This window comes from Corvus hawaiiensis, chromosome 1, assembly GCF_020740725.1.
Source record: "Corvus hawaiiensis isolate bCorHaw1 chromosome 1, bCorHaw1.pri.cur, whole genome shotgun sequence".
Classification (NCBI taxonomy): domain Eukaryota; kingdom Metazoa; phylum Chordata; class Aves; order Passeriformes; family Corvidae; genus Corvus; species Corvus hawaiiensis.
In genome coordinates this window covers 52,470,816-52,488,276 of record NC_063213.1, presented here as the reverse complement: position 1 = coordinate 52,488,276, position 17,461 = coordinate 52,470,816, and the positions used below count along the sequence as shown (strand labels likewise).

The 17,461-nt window shown below is 39.6% G+C and overlaps 1 protein-coding gene across 1 annotated transcript in view; it reads left to right on the top strand.

The window, feature by feature from the left end:
• The first annotated feature begins 4,516 nt into the window (after positions 1-4,516).
• SCIN (scinderin) overlaps positions 4,517-17,461 on the top strand; it is a 73,225-nt gene continuing 60,280 nt past the window's right edge. Inside the window, exon 1 of the mRNA XM_048304549.1 lies at positions 4,517-4,694. Within this exon, the coding sequence (XP_048160506.1) occupies positions 4,658-4,694 (37 nt within the window). The 5' untranslated portion in view covers positions 4,517-4,657. The remainder of the gene's footprint in view (positions 4,695-17,461) is intronic.

Here is a 17,461-nt window from a genome sequence, read left to right as displayed (position 1 = left end):
TAGGAACTATATTGCATACTGCTCTAACACCCTCAGGTTAGGTGCCTGGCTGTAGAAGTGATTCACAAGACTGAGACAGAGCATATGGAGCAGGGACTTCAATTTGCAACAATCCAGTGGGCTGTAGGGGCACCTAAATCAAGAAATGGGATTAGCCATTTCTTCTAGTGTTCTCTTTCTTATTTTAAAAAGAAATATCATTCTTGGATATATTTCCTTGAGATTATTATTTTGTTACAAATTGCTCCTAATTTGTGGAAGTTGGTCTGAGTCATAAATATCTGATACAGATATACACTTCTGCGAGGTTTAAAGAAGACAAGGTCTGTAAAGAGATGTTAAACCCTTGTTTTCCTGGGTATTTACAGATATTTCCCAACCCTCCCCTACTTACTTCAGTGGGTGGGAATGACATTGTAATTTTGACTGAAATAAAACCCTCATAGACTAGCAGGTTTTCAGAACATCTATTATATTTTATATGTAGTTCATATGTTGTGCTTAAGCTCATTAAACTATTTGTCATGCATGAATGTGAAGCACTTGAGCAGGCAGCCCAGAGTAGCTGTGGATGCACCATTCTCATCTGTCAAATTATTTAATCAAATAAATAAAAATCTATATATTCTGAATCATTGTGCCTATCTGTTATAGGGTCTAGCTTTTTACTAATTCAAAATTGAGAGAATTCAATCCCACTGACTCCAACTCAGAAAAGAGAACATTTCAGCAGCAACTAATGCAATGACTCAAATCCATAGCAATGTAGATTCCCTGTTTTGGTTTTGTCAGCAATTTTAAATTAAATCCTGTTCGTGAAAGATTTAGAACTTGGTGATAAAGGCTAAGGCTGTAACTTGGCTTAGACTGAGGTTATGGGGTGATAATTGTTTTAAGGTGTAGGAACACTAAATATGTACAGGTGATAATTATTTTAAGATGTAGAAATACCAAATATATACAAGCTGATTTTATACACATATGCACACACTTAAATTTGTGGTTCTTACTGGAGAGGAGAAGTGTAAGGGGGAGGAAATTGCTGTCCAGTTTAAATTGAGCTGTAGAAGGACATTACAAATCATAAGAGAATATTTTGCTATTATTTCTACTGCTGACTTATTGTGTGTTTATTTTCTCAGTTCTGTGTCATTTGGAAACAGCAGAATGAAAGACTGCTATCAGAATGGATTAGAAAAACAAAATAATTTTTCTTATGATTTTATTTTTAATGAGTCTCTTTCTAAATTTTCCATTAAAAATAATTTTGTGGTAATTGTTACGGTCAGACCTGATGAGACTTTTTATCTTTGTGTCATACAATATCTTAAGGTAAACTATAATGAAGATGTTTGAAGGCATACCCAGATAAAAGGAGAAATTTATAAGGACTCAAATTTGACAAGTGTTGGTGCTAGTTTTAAGGTTTCAGGTTTTGTTATTGTTTGGTTTGTTATTCTAGGTATCCTGGCTGTTTTTCATGTTTATTGCATTTTCAAGAAATAGGAATTTACCCTGCCAAGACTTTGAGACTGTTCTGTTTTTCCTGCATCTCTGTGAAAGGAATGATGATAAGGAACAGCACAGAAAAGCCTAAAATAGCTCTGAGATGGCTTGCATTTCTCAACTCCATCACTGAAGTGCAAAAGAGCTGTATTTGCATGACACTGAATATGAAGACTAATTAGAGACAATGGGTGTGTAACCTTGGCCTGGGCCTGTAGGCATTGATCCTGGAGTTAGCTGGGATATTTCAGAGTTTCATTGCCTGGTTTGATGAACAACTACTCAGAGTGAGGGAAATGAAGCAATTATTTTAGTGTAAACCAGGATTCATTCTACTCAGTCTCTAATAAGATTTGAGAATTAAGAAGTGGATTTATGAAATCTGTAGGCTTGTTCCTTACTTAAATGAGTTATAGCAAGGGAACACTAAGCCCCCATTTACTTTCAAACACCACTGTATATCCTAGTTAAGGAACAATGAAATATTACCCTGTTATCACATACTGATCAGCATTTTACACAGAATGCAAACTGCTATAATGTAATCTTTCTTCCTGTTGCTCCAGCAGTGGTTTTCAAGAATTAATTCTGATTCACATTGCCTTTACAATGACTTCAGTGGACATACTCAGATTCTGCATGAGTGCAAGGACTTAATCAGAACTACAAACACCTTTTTTTCTGATTTTTTTGAGCATTGCTAGGATATATCCCAAACAAGGACCCTGAATCTTTTTGTCTTAGCTGACACAGAAATACAGGAAAAAAGTAGGTCACTACCCTAAAAAGCTGAGAGCCTGAGGAAAGATTCTATTTCTAACACAGGCTGGAAAGTGGTGATAAGAATTAGCTGTTTTCAAAATCAAAAGTAAATTTCCTCTTTTCTTTATTTCTTTCTCTGTTGTTGTTGATTCTTTGGAATCAACACAGCATAGAACAATTAAAGTGAAAAAACCCTAAAAAATCAAAGAACACACCATGCTCCAAAGGTCATGCTAATGGTCATGTCAAGGGATGTGTTTTTCTTAGAGTGTTGATTTGACTGATAATGTTATTGAACAAAATATATTTAATCCCTTTTTCTTTCACCGTTTAGAAATAATGAATGGGAAGATTTTACTTTCTTTTCTCTCTTTCTTTCTGGATTTTTTATCTCTTTTTTTTCCCCCTGAAATACCTTCTCTCAAGGTAAAAAAGTATAGGTACTGTTGGCTACAGCTCCAGTTTTCAAGGTTAAATCTGGTATGATACTCCATCTGTGCTTGTTTGTCCCTAAGACGATTCTGCAGTTCAGACTAGGATCCTGACTAGCTTTACTGCTTTTTCCAGCTTGAAGTCTTAAGGTCTCCTTAATCTTTTCTAAGTCTACAAACAGCTTATATTTAGCTGAAAAGATGAGGTGGTTTTGTGTAGGAAAATGTCAAGCCTTCTTGCTTGGTAGTGCAAAAAGGCTTAATCTTTGGCCATCCTGGGTTTTAAAACGCTTTTATTTTGCAAAGTAAGTAACATGCTGCCATCTGTTGGCAATGAGAAATTACTTTATTTCTTAAGTGATTTAAGGAATACAAATCTTCAAATTCTTAAGGAATTTTGTTTGATGTTATTTTTTCTTCAGTTAAACTGTAGGTATCTGAGCAGCATAAACTTGCAAAGGACCGTTCAATTGTATCTTACGATTTACTTCAGGATCCCTGTGAAATCCTTCTCACTTGAACGGATACCAAGTCCTATCACAAAGCTCAACTATGACCTGAAAATTCATTTTCAGCTAAAAGCCTGAAAAAATATGAATTTCCTTAAAGACTCAGAAAAATGTGCACCCTCTCAAAGGATTTTGAATGTTATTCAAAACCAACCAAACAAAAATGTATTTTCTCAGATAGTCTTTTGGTCCTGACTCTGAAAAACTGTAAAAATATAAATGTAGAAGGACCTGCATGGGAGTGCTGTATACTTCAAAACATTTAAGGATAAAAACTTTTGTTCTTTTCTTTGGTTTTGAAATAGTATATTTTTTAAGAAGAAAAACAATGGAAGAAATGTGATAGGCTGTAGGTGATTTGTACTGCTGAATTTTGATTCCTTCTTCATCTCCAGTTAAATCCATTATGTACGCTGTCATATCATCTGAAGATATCTCTTTATAATTTCATGATGGAACATCAAAAAGGAAAAAAACCCAAGTGGGCTCTGTTTAATCAGCTGAGAACCATAACTCAATTCAAATTTGGCCTTCCCTGCTGGAGTGCTGGCCAGAGTTTCAGTGATGCAGTGACATTCTGCAACCAGAGAGAACAGTTTTTACAGTGAAATAGCTGGTTGAACCAATGTAATGTCCAACAGCACATAATGACCATTTGTTAAGGTGAAAGTGTGTATAATGTGTTTTTGATTTATAATTTATACTTCACTTGCACATAAGCAAATAGAGAAAGCAGTCTGTGTGTATGTGGCTAAGTAATCACACCCAATTATACAATCCAGGCCATTTCAAGTGACTATTTCAAGGCATGTGTAGCAACTATTCAACTGTTCTGTTGGCAGGAGGCTTGAAAACTGAAATACAAATGGAAATTAATTCTGCTATCCTGACTCTTGTGCTGTGACTTATACTGAACAAGATGAATTTTTAGGAAATACTGGGGTTAATACTGATGCTGCTTTGTATTCAGTTGTTTTAGTAAATATGAATCTGCTCAAAACACAGGACATCATCAGATCTTAGAGGTCATAAAAGTATGTTTAGTAAAACATAGTTCCATCTCTTAGGATAACTGGCGATACAACACCACTGTTTTGTTTTCAAATTACTGTTTTCTTTCCCTCAGCCATATATTTTCCTTCTAATACCCTTGTTTTCTAGCATATAAGAAAAGCATATTGAACTTGTGGCCTTGTTGCTAGGTTTCAAGCTGCATTTATGCAGTCTACTGAGACATTCTTCTCGTTTTTGAATTCTGAATCAAGTCCCAAGGCAACAGTGCCCTGTTTCTTAGCAACACAGATGGGTAGACTGTATATTCCAGCTCCTTTGTACAATGGAAAAATAAAAAATTCCCTGAGTAAGGGTGTGCTGCAAGTTCATTGCTTCACTTACCTCCCCCTAGAAGAGAGGAAAGGGAAGCCTTCTGTGGTTGATGAAATTCAGCAGATGAAATTTGTCTGGAAGTCCCTGTCTTTGAAGAGTGGTGAGTCTATCTTTTCTGTTCTCTGCATCTCTCTGGGGTCTGTATTCACCACTGTGCATATGGATCTGTAGGTACTTTGGATCACTGAGTTTCAGTTTCTAAGATACAAACATAAGCATCAAAATCAATGGTAACAAAGCTGGCAGAGGTGGGATGTGTGAAAGTACGCAGATTCGGTGAAATTAATGGAGAGTCATAGAATTGCATGGCTTTAGAACCTCTGGGTGCAATACCGTGATTTTAGGAAGGAAACTAGGGCTGGAGAAAATGGGTAGAGGATTGAGAGGTAAGGAGGAAATGGGTATTCATGCAACTAACAAGTTAGTGGTGTGTTACCCTGTGTACAAAATGGAGAAAAGTTACCCTTTTAACATAGTCCCTGCAAAGTGTTAGGCAGTTTTGAGTCTTTTTGGCAACATAGGCAAATTCTGAATTTTGCTGCCTCCAGACTAACATTGCCATGGAGAGGGAGGAGTACAAGGGAGAGGAAAAGGGGCAGAGAAGGACACACAGCTCTGCAGAGCTGAACATTTCTGCTCCTGACACCTGTGGAGGGCCAGGTGCGTACATCGTCTTCCCATGATGGCAACGGTAACAATGCAAAGTCTCAGATGCTGTAATTTTGGCACAGACTAGATGAACAGAAGCACTTGTGCTGTTTGTCCTGTTGACCTTGGCATGTACCTGTTTTACCTGGACCTAAAGCTGGCCTGGTCAGTCTGCCAGTATCTCAGTTTAGTTGAAAACCAAGAAAAGGCTGCCTTACATGTATAAATTATAAACTGTCATTTTTTCTCCACAATTTATTAAATCATGAGCTAAACACAGCAGCTGGCTATGGTGGGACAGCTGGTTTTCCTGTAGACTGCCCACATACACACTTGATGGGAAGCCTGGGCCACCTTAGAACGCGGAAGCAAAGTGCCCACCTAAGCCTACTCACCTCCTCCTAAGCAGGAACCAGGCCGGGTTGTGCTTCAGTGTTTGGATAGCCTGAGTGTAATCTGTCAAGTCGAAACTGAGTTTTGGCCCCTTCCCAAAGGCTGTCCTGCAGCAGGGATCTGCTGCAGCTGGAAGTGTTCCAGCCACGTGGTCCCAGGCTGGAAGGAACCTGTCTTGGCAGCACAGCACATCTGAGCATGGCCTGGGAACCAAAATCACCTTAAAAAAAGAGCACAGAAATGTGACCTTCCAGAAGTAATTTGTGGGTACTTGATTTATCTCCAGTAAGCTGCCCTCTCAAATCCTTGTTCAGAAACACAGCTTTATTGGTTAGGACATATTTCCATATGCCCTTAACCTTCAATGGACCATGACCTTCTTTTAGAAAAAAACCCATTCTATTCTCAGAATGAACAAGTAAAAAAAAGAGAAAGTTGTAATGTTAGAGCTTTCCTTCAGGTTTCCTGAGCATTGAGTATTAGAATAAGAAAATATGGTTTGTATTGTGTTTTGGCCTGCTGCAATACCCCTCTGATCCATGTCTTTCTTCCAGATTTTCAGGGCATAAAAGGGGCTCTTGTGTAAGAAAGGTAACAGTCTGGGAGTGGCTTTTAGATCACAGAGATAAAACAGAAAACATGGATAAGGTAGTATCTGTGTCTAGTTCATGCACAGAGCTAAATACTTTACTGCCTATTTAGAGTGTTAATGCTGCTCCAGTTGTCTTTCATCCTGCCCAGGGGCATCCTTGGGTGTAGGAAAGGGCCTTCCTCTACCTCTGGGCAAAAAGATGAAGCTCGTGGCACTGGCTGATGAGATAGCCCATGGCAGGATGTAACACCTGGGCACATAATAGGGTAGCAAGGGGGTTGCTCTAATTAATGTTGTGTCCTGGGTGTGCCCAGGAATGTAGAAAAAGATGAAAATGCATCAGCAAGAATGGAGAGCAGAGCTTCAACACTTCCCTCTTTTGAGGTTCATTTTGTCACTTCTACTTGTGCAAAGTGAGACTAGTGTGCACCCAGTTGTGCCCCACTATAACCCCAAACCCCTGCTGTGCTGTGCTCCCCTGCATGTGCACAGGTTTAGTCTCCTGTCAGGGATGTATTGTTTAATGAGACAAGAATTAAAAGATGAAAAAAGGGTGTATTTGAGTTGTTACATAGTGATGAGTATTTCAGGCAAAATAAATTCAGAGGTCCTGTTCCTACAGGCTGGTATGAATGTTTAAATTCTTAACATCCAAGCTTTTGGCTTCAGATGGGCTTTCCCTAGGGTCAGGAGTTTGCTTTGGCAGGTAACTTTGCAGAAGTGAAAGACAGAACCAAGAAGCAGTACTTCTTCATCTAAGCACAGGTACAACATAATATTAAACTACAACCACACCTTTATGTTCAGTGAACGTGCTGGGTTGTGCAGACAGGCATAGCCAGACTGAGAGTAGCAATCGGTAACAACATTCTGGTGTGTGTGTGTGTGTGTGTTGGGTTTTTTCTTTTTCTTTTTGCCAGGGATTGCAATATATGAGTAGAAAAAATTAATCATCAGGCCATTATGCTCATCCTCCACCAAGAAGAGAGAAAATTTTTATTTGAAACTCAAAGAAAATTTTCTGCAAGCCTTGACAGGCCTTTCTCACAGCAAACTGCAGTGCAGCAATCCAAAGCCAATATTGATTTATGGCTGAAGCAACTTCCTGATCTTAGCTACTGGCTCTATAAGTCATCCAACCTTCCTCAGAAGCCACAAGGAAAGGGAAAAGGGGAACTGAAGCCAAAAAGGAGCTCTGAGGCCACAGGCATGAAAGAGCTTTCCAGGCTTAGGTCCAGGCTGCTCTCTCCTCTTCTGGAAAAGAAAAGGGACTTGCCTCAATATGGAACCACAAAGCCCAGATCTCCAGGGACTGTGCAACTACAAAAGGCGTGCCAGGGGGGGCACGGCACTGGCCCAGCATGGCTCCTGCACACCTTGCTCCTTGGCACCATCCACGTGCTGGGCACCTCAGCCTAGGAAAATGCTGATTTTACTGCTGTGCTTAGGTTTAGGGTTGAGCTTAGGGTTAGGGTTGAGAAAACCACAAAGCCCAGAGCTCCAGGGACACTGCAACTGCAAAAGGCATGCCAAGGGGAGCATGGCACTGGCCAAACATTGCTCCTTCCACATCTTCTTGGCACCAGCCATGCACGAAGGGAATAACCTGATTTTTATTTATGCCTCAACTTATGTTATATATGAGGTGAAAACTTACTTTAGGCACTGTACTTGAGATGGAAAGGAGCCCAGTCCTGGGGAGACTTTGTCTAGCAGCCAAAAGGGAGAGAAAGCTTCCACGACTGGGCTTTAAGCGGCTTCCCCTTGCAGGTGGGGTAGATCACCTGTTTCCCCAGAAAAAATGCCAGGTAAATTGGGCTTTGGGAGGAGCCTTAGCACATAAAAGCTGTTACCTGCACTGCACCCCTAGGGCTGCCATTTCCCGGTTTTCTTTGAGGAAGCGGGGGCTCGCTTGGAGGGTTAGCTCTGCCTCCTTCTTGCCTCTTTCTCTCTGTGGTGCTGCTTCTTCCCTAGTTGTCTGTCCTGTCTGCACCTGTCCTGCCCTGCTTCGGTGCTTCCCAGAGGTAGCTCGTCACTGTGACAACCCGGTGCTCTGCTGTTTCCCCAGTGGGACAGACGCCGCCTGCACCCAGCCCACCCCCACCGCCGTGTCTCCTGCAGTGCCCTCAGCAGCCAGCCCATCCTGGCCAATGCCACATCCTGGCTCGCCACCGCTTGGAAGTAGCGCCCAGCTGCTCACAAGAGCTGCACAGGCTCACAGCTGCTCGCAGCACACACGGTCCATGTGCCGGTCAGACACCTATGGGGCACCCCGAGGTGCAGCAGCAATGTTGTCCTTGTCTTCTGCTTCTCTCTTCGTCTCTTGTTTTCCTTCTCTGTACACTGTTCTATACCCATTCAGTAGGAACATATATCTTTCTTTATCAATAAACATCATTCCATCTCATGTCATTCCATTTCATTGTTTTCACTTCAATTTGAAATTTTCTTTTTTTTTCATGGCATTTCATTTCATCAATTTCTTCTGTCCCTTCACCTTGCTTCCTGATTTCAAGATTTCAATGAGTATAATTTTGGCAAGTTTCAGTCCTTTTCACTGCACTTCATTTCATCCCACACCATTTGGTTATAGTCACTCCTTTTCCAAATTTTCTTCTTTTTTTTCAATTTTTTCCATTTTTTTCCCAATTCTTCATTTCATGGAAGGAAATGAAATCTTGAAATCAGAGAACAAAGTGTAAAAAACACTCTGGAAAGGAGATACCATAAAATCAAATGGTCCAAGGTCCTGAGCCTGGGATCCAGACCTGGGGTCATGTTTCAAGAGTCAGGAGCGAAGGGTCAAAGGTTGGGGGGGGGGGGCCAAAGGTCATGTGGTCAAAGGTCATGAGGGCAAAGGCCAAGGGCCTGGGGTCAAAGGTCATAGGGTCATGGGTCAAAAAGGGTCAGGAGGTCTAAGATTATGGCATCAAAGATCAGGAGGTCAAAGGTCAAGAGGTCAAAGATTGGGGTGAAGGGTCAAGGATCAAAGCTCAAGGGTCAGTGGTCAAGGGTACCAACCTCCTCCCGCTCAGACTCTCCCCTCCACTCACACCACCCTCCACAGCTCAGACCCCCCCTCACACTGCCTCCAGTGCCGCTGCTAACCCCACCCTCAGCACCACCCCTAACAGTGCCATTTTAGGGTTAAGGTTAGGGGTTAGGGTTGTGTCTGTGGAGAATTTCCATTTATGAAAGGACATAAAATCTTGAAATAAGAGCAGGAAGTCGAACAAACACTCTGGAAAAGAGATATGATAAAATCAAATGCAACTGGAAAAAAAAAAAGAAAATTTGGAAAAGGAGTGACTACAACCAAATGTCTTGGGATGAAATGAGGTGCAGTGAAAAGGACTGAAAATTGCCAAAATTATACTCATTGAAAACTTGAAATCAAGTGAAGTGAAGAGATAAGAGAAGAAATTGAAGAAATTAAATGTCTTAAAAAAAAAATTTGAAACTAAGTGAAAACAACGAAATGGAATGGGATGACAAGAAGTGCAGGGAAATGGACCAAACCTTGTCAAATTGCTAACTCATTGAAATCTTGCAATCAAAGAACAAAGTGTAACAAACACTCTGGAAAGGAGATATGATAAAATCAAATGCAATTGAAAAAAAAGACGACCAAGATTTCATAATAGTAAATAAATGCTAATTTCTCTTAAAACCCAACAAAACTTTTCTTTTTGAGTAATCATGGGTTTTTTTGTTGTTTTTTTTTCTCCCTCAAGTCTTGACCAGTAATGTAAATTTGCAAAACCAGCAGAAGGGAAAAAAAAAAAAAATGTTTTTCCCACAACCCCAGTGTTATGCTTTCTAACATCACCACTTCAAATGTCCTGACTCTAGCAGGATAATTTATAGCTTCCATACATTTTTTATAGCTTTCCATACAGGAAATGTTCTCAAGGTTTCAGAACTTTCCCCAAGTTCCATATCAGGAATGCTTTAATAACTTGACTGGATCCAGAAGCTAATTCCAGAAAGTCTGATAACTACATGACCAAGTTATTTAGCTGTGAGTGTGAAATCACATTTCAGGCTTTTGTTACAAACCAGGAGATTTTGAGAATTTTAATGTCACCAGTCAGTGCTCTAATCTCAGGACTAAAGGTTTTCTTTGGTAAAATTTTACCTGAGTGAAACAAGTATCTGTAAGTCAGCATTTCTGGAAAGAAACAAGAAAAAAGCGAAAAAAGCAAGTTGCAACCAAAAGTTTCCAATATAAGTTCCTGGTAACACTGGAGTTTAAAAGGAAATTATCAATCTCAGTGGAAGATCTCTACATCAAAAATATACCTAAGGACTTGCAGCATTGGTCCAAAATTCTTAAGTATAGGCTTGATCCTAAACAAACAAAAAAGGGCAATGTCTATGTTCACTTAGACTTTCTCACCATTCAGGCCAATGGGACATGCTTTATTAAATGGAAACCAGAACTCAATCAGAAAAGAATTGGAAAGGCTAATAAGAAGAGAAAGGCAAGAAATAAAGTATGTAAATTACCAGTGTACTGTGTTTTCTCCTGTGTGTGTAATTCTCTCCTGTGCAGTTCTGATGTGCATCACACCTATTAATTCACAGATAAATATTCAATACAATCAAGTTTTCGACATGTATCTTCACATACCATTTCTCTTCCCTCCCTGATTTCACAGGGCATTCATTATGTTGTCTAAACCCTGAATTTTCATTTTATCTTGTTCAATTAATCAAAGAAACATATCTTCCTATTCATGCAGATGATACTGATACCTTCAAAACATGACCATTGTGGATTTTCCATCTTGTATCTCGCAAGAAACCATTAAGATATCCATTTCAACTTGCAAAGATCAGGGGATATCGTTAGTCAAATCTGCATAACTAGCAATGTAGTCAGCCTTTTAAGAGTCAGCCTTGTCTCAGAAAGATTTTAAGACCAATGTGCTGGTGTCGTATCCTGTCCTACACTTACCTGACTCTGCAAAGTGTCGTTTCCTGAAGAACAGCACTACCCACAGCCAAACTGACAAATTCCTTTTGCAACTTGCAGAAAATATTACCAGCTATTTCAAATCCTATCCACTTTGAATTCAAAATCACTTTTGCTTCCAGACAAGGAGAATACACATCAAAGAGATGATATGTCATTGATGTTAAATTACCATCATCTTTCAGCTTTCCTGTTAGGCCTCTCATGAGTTCTCCAGCAACAGAGAGATCTTAAGATCATTGTAATGCAGATGACTGCAAGGTATGTTAATGATTAATTAAATTCACTGGAAAGACTTGAAAAATAATGCAAATAGCCATCTCAGCAGATTCTATGATTGTGCAATACATATTCCAAGAAACTGCATCCCATGTGATTTTAGTATCACAGCTCCTTTTTCTAGAAGGGTGTTCTGTTTCTGTTATTATTCCTTTCCTGTATTGTAACAAGGGACCACTGCACTCATTTGAGATTGCAGTTCTGGTGATAGGAGTTGTGTAAATAAAGAACTTTAGGGTAATGAAAAACTGTAACTCTTGTCAGCTCAACAGCCATTAATTAACAATTAATTAAATCTCCTAAATCTTGCATTTTTCTGAACAGAAATTTTACAAGTGTATTTTTACCTTACCTAAAAACAGCATGTAAAGTTTACTCTACAGCTAACTTCAATGGTCTTTGTTCTAGGCATGGTGGCTTTTCTGATGTTAAAATATATTTTCCTTTACAACTGCACTATGAAGCTAATTTACCAAATTTTGTGACAAGTTACCCCAGAGATCTTTTCAATCTGAAGTTAAAGCCACGGCATTTAAACAGAGGTGAGTCCTTCACAACAGGCACATTTATTGTGTTAGAGAATTGAGTAACATTACTTCAACAGTAGGGAGTGGGAATAAGAGCGCAGAACCCTCCAACCTGTCTTAAGTGGCTTTAGGTGAAACTTGAAGAGTAAACAGTAGTTTTTCACCTGAGTTTCAATATCAGAGAAAGTCCACTTCCAGGCTCTAAATAACCGACTCAGATCACAGGAAATACACTAGTTTACTCATGCAAAGACACTTAGATTTAAGGACACCCGATACAAGCAGGATTACTAGCTGAAAACTGCTCATTAATGTTGATTTTTCTGATAAGACTGCAATTTCAGCCTTGTAATGGGGGGGTTATTGCCAGGCAACTGATTCAAGTCCAATGTCTGCTGTACCCACTGTGGATACAACAGTCCGTATCTTCATTTCTACTGTGGTGGATGGTCCATAATGGGGTGCCTGCCCTCTAGTGTTGCTATAGCTTCCCCTTTTATAAGGAGAGCCTCTTTGAAAATAATTAACTACACGTAAGTTAAAGTACACACACATGCATACCATACAGCTTAAAGCACTACTTTCTTTGTACACAAAGGCAAAGGCAAGGCTTCATCCACAGCAAGGCCATGGACAGAATATTTTTTCTTATAACGTTTACTATATATTTCTGAAGGCTCCTTTTTCTGGATCCTAGCAGATTAACAATAAGCATAGCTTTTCAAATCCTAGAATCCAGACAGTTTTTCCTATTGCTTATAAATACTGTTTGCTTAATATTTTCAGATCCTAGACTTGAACCACTGAAAGGAAAGCAAAAGGACCCTGATAGGAGATTTCTTACATACAAACCTCATGAAAGCAAATGGGATCCACAGCTGCCACTACCTAGGAGTCCCCAGCCACCTAAATCTGCTTCATTTACAGTTAGTCGAACTAAAAGACAGCTTCTCGCTTTTCTCTGCATCAAAATATTTTGAAATAACAACAACAACAACAACAACAATAATATATTACTAGTTATATTTATTTCAGAATATTTTGAATCACTGAGTCTTGAGAGGACAGCTGGCATATCCTAAGCGAAATGTCGTTGTACTACATTGTATCTAGGGACACGGACCATTAATTTCTTTTAGATTTTCAAGAGTGTAATTCTTTCTCCAGCTCTTGTTGGGAGCTTCAATGGAGTTGGAAAGATAGTCTGCTGTAGAACATTTTCTTATTTCATCCTTTAGCAGAAAACTACACAGCATTGCATGTGGTAATTCATTTTCAGGAATCAAGATGTCCATATTAGACTGTTCAAAGACAGACTATTTCAGAATATGCAGGTGCTGGATGGATGTTTTTATGGTTTACATATATACACCAAACTCTTAAATGTAGAGATCTCCAAACTGCAATACCTCTGCTTATAAAACAGCTCCCACTTACATTACTGAGGATTAACAAATAGAGCATTGAGGGGAAAATAACTTATATATAATTGTAAATACCAGCATGGAGCAGAAAGACTCTAAATGCACTTCGTCTGGTATATTAGTGAGTATTTGACCTCTTTCCCTTAGGTCCCAGTTTCTGAAATAGCATGGAAATCAATATTATTATCTATTTCTACTTAAATTCCTGTCTAATTCCCTCTCTATTGTTAAAAATTACTTACCAACACTTCCAATTCACTAATTCTTTTCCTTAACCAGCCCCTCAATTATCTGGAGATAAAAGAAATGGCACAGCCCATGAAGTTTCTGGTAACTACAGATGAGTGCCAACATGAGCTTATTTTGGAAGCTGCCTGTCCTCTGCACCCAGGAGCTGGTGATCAGCAGACTGTGCCAAAATAAACCCTCAGACATCCCCTCTTCCTTCAATAGACACATCTGCTTTGCTCTTGATTCTAGTTACGAGGAATGGAGTACTGAAAGCTCCACGCAGTCAGGTAGTTTCAATTCCTTTTCTAAGCAGTGCATGTGGGTGTTGAATGCAACAGGGGGGAAGCACTTTTTAGTCATAGTCTGCATTGCTGAGGGCTTTGGAGGTGTATCCAGAGCCGTATTTGGATACAAATCTCTAGACTTAAACCGTGTGTAAGCTGTGTGGTAAATGCACCCAGGAAGTGATTTAGCATAGAAAGTTGCATATTGGATCATTTTGCCTTTTCCAAAGACAGTGAGCTATACACCACTGTGGAAAGCTAGGGACACTAGTAAGAATCCCTCATGTAAGGATCTTCTGGCTCTGTGTGCACTGCTGTGGAGGTTGGCATTTCTCCAGGATTTCCCAGATGCAGCACTTGAAAATAAAAATGGTGTAAGATGTTGACAATAAAAAAGGGCATATTTTTTGTTCAAGAGAGCTTCCTGTCAAATGCATTGAATCTCCAGACATTGTTTGAAATTTGAAGTTCCCCAAATTTCAGTTTGGAAAGGATAAAGTCCCCAGTCTGCCTGTAAATTACTCATTTCCTGAATGCCAGGCAAACCCATGTGCTTTCTCTGTGCATGGCAAATGAAAGACTCGGGACAAATTAAAATCCAGAGGTTGCTAGGATCTTGATCTCTTGTTGGTAGACATAATAGCCTAGTATCTGTAATAAACATGGATAATGATAAAGTTTTAGCTGGGCCTCCCCATAGGGATAGGAGTGACAGTATAATCAAGTGACACACTTGGAAGTCCTTCAAAGGAGTGCTATTGATTTGGTCTTTTTACAGATGGGGAAAAGGAGGCAGAGAGCAGGTAAATTAATTACCCCAAAAGCATGAGGGAAGAGTCAATTTCAGACAAACTATTGCAAGTAAATTTGATCTGTTATAACACATGTGAAGGCGCTTCTAGTGCTCCTGAGGAAAAGAGGAATGAACTTGTCTTTAACCTCTGTGCATGACACCTCATCTTTAAGAATGTGGGTGTCTTTAAAAATGTGGTTGTCTTTGTTATGACCCACAAGATGGAGGTAGCCCCTTGTGCTAGTCTGCAGTGGAGAGTGAGATGCATGGACATGTTACAGACACTCATTTCCTGGCTTAGGCAACTTTACTCTTTCATTTAGAAGAGTCAGGAAAACACCACAGGGCTGCTCTGCAGTGAGGAGAGTGCAAGTTGCTGGAGACCCAGGGGTACAAAGGTTATTAAGGAAACAAAAGTGCCTACAGTAAATCTATGCATGGATAATCCTCTTTACTCTCAAATATACAATAAGAAATATCCTAAGAATATAAACTGAGAGTTCCTTGGAAATGCTGGCTTGTTTTGTTTACCTGCCTTGCTTATGCTAAATGCCTTTACCATATGTGATATATATAAGTAAGAAAAACCCAACTATTCCTGTTAAGAACACTGTGAAGAAGTATAGTGTTTTTCTTTTCTTCCAATGGCACATCCATGCAAGAAAGCAGCTTTAAGAGCATTACTGCTACTGACAGGACAGATATCTTGCTTCCACACTCCTACAGGGGTGTGACACTCAGCTCTAGCTATTGTGGAAGGCAGCTGCAGTGCTGTTACCCAGCTGTGCAGGTAGGAGCCCCCATTACCCTCCCAGGCTTACCAGTACAGTGCAGTAGCTTGATCTGAAGATGCTGGTAATGCTGCTTTACAACGTGGAGATTGAGAGGCTCTCCAGAGAGCAGTTCTGCTTGCACTGCAATGTTGGCTTGGTGCATGGCAGCATCCAGCAGAGCCCAGCAAGAGTGCAGTGTCACTGACATTTTGCTGTGTCTCTGCACCATTGCCCATTGTAGCGGTTTATAGGTACATGTGGAAGAAGTACAGCACCCGAGCAGAGACAACTCTTCACATTGGCCCCAGATTAGCATCAACTTGTCCCCCTGTTACACACTTAAATCCTTTCAGAGCCCGAAGGGGCCCAAGACTGCCCTGCAGAGATGTTTGCTATTCAGGCTGATCTCCATCTCCTCTGACACACTTTGCAAAGGTGTTAAACTTCAGAGGAAGCGGAGTGTGGTTTTTGTATCAAGGGCTGGCTAAAGGGGTGTTCTCATGCCTCAGCAGTTAGAGATACAGGCAAAATCTTTTCATCCTTTTTACTTTTGCGTGCTCATTGTGGGGATGAAAGTGCACTGTAAATCCTGCTGACAGCTATGTCAGCCTTTGGGCACACAGTCAACTTCAGTGTGAACACCCCTCAGCCTAGTGTACGAGAAATGCACAGTAGCCATTACCAAAAATGTTACTGACCTAAAATCTGCTCCAGTCAGTCAGTATTTTTCCATTACCTTCAGTGTGATTTGAAACAGGCTTAATGGAGGTGAATTCTTCTGTTTTAGGCAGCACTATGAGCTTGTTCCTTTATAAATTGCTTTATGAAAACATCTACAGCTTATGTAGATGCAGAGAGAATGTGGATACTTTCTGAAATCCTAAAAGGAAGAAGCAGGTTTACAGGCTAACTGTAAATACTGTGATTTCGTAAATGACCAGAAGGAGCAAGTGTTATACAAAAGTATGTTCAGACCTGTCACCCACACATACTGACTCTATAAAGACAAATGAGTAGATTCTGTAAGTTATTAATACTAATATTTTGCGTATGTGTAGAACTTACGCTATATATCTTTATTATAAAACAAACTTTATAACAAAACAGATTTCAAGGTCTCTTCTGAGGACATGCTCTGCCATCCCCCATATACTTCAAACTCGATATTATCTCTAAAACTGTTGTACTTTGGGTTAGATTGCATCTTCTGTGATTTCTGGAACTCACGAATTATTACCATGCAGACTAAAATCACTGTTTGATTTACACACAGGACTTTAAGAAAAGACTGGATGTGGCACTTAGGGCCATGGTCTAGTTGACAAGGTGGTGCCAGGTCATAGGCTGGACTTGATGGTCTCAGAGTTGTTTTCCAGCCTAGTTGCTTCTGTGATTCTGTGATTCTGTGATTCTGTGATTCTATGACTCTTAATTCTCATCTAAGATGTCAGTACTTCTGTAACTTTGATTACATTCTTTGTCATGAATTTATGCCCAAGTTCAACTAAAAGACACTTCTCTATATCCTTTCCCCATCTCAAAAGCATATATTTGAAAACTTATATTTGAAAACATGTATTTGAAACACACACCCAGAGCATTCAGGTGGTCATTAAATTTTAAGTACTTTAAATGGTTCTAGGATTATACTGGTCATGTTGAAAGTGTTAATATCCTTGTTACTCTAAGCCTTTGAAATACCAAATTTTATGCCTTTCCTGTGGAACAAAATCAAAAAGACATGAAGTAATCAACTAAACAATAGTCTAAAAATCTAACATTTAAAGAATTATTTATTAAAATCTTTCTGAGACCTGATTTACAAAAGATGGTAAAGATAGCAGGTTGGTTTGCAATAAAAATAATCTTGTATTGACCATAATTAAAATTAATGTACTGGAAAAAATGGAACAAATAATTTTCTGCTAGATATTTCTCAGCTCCA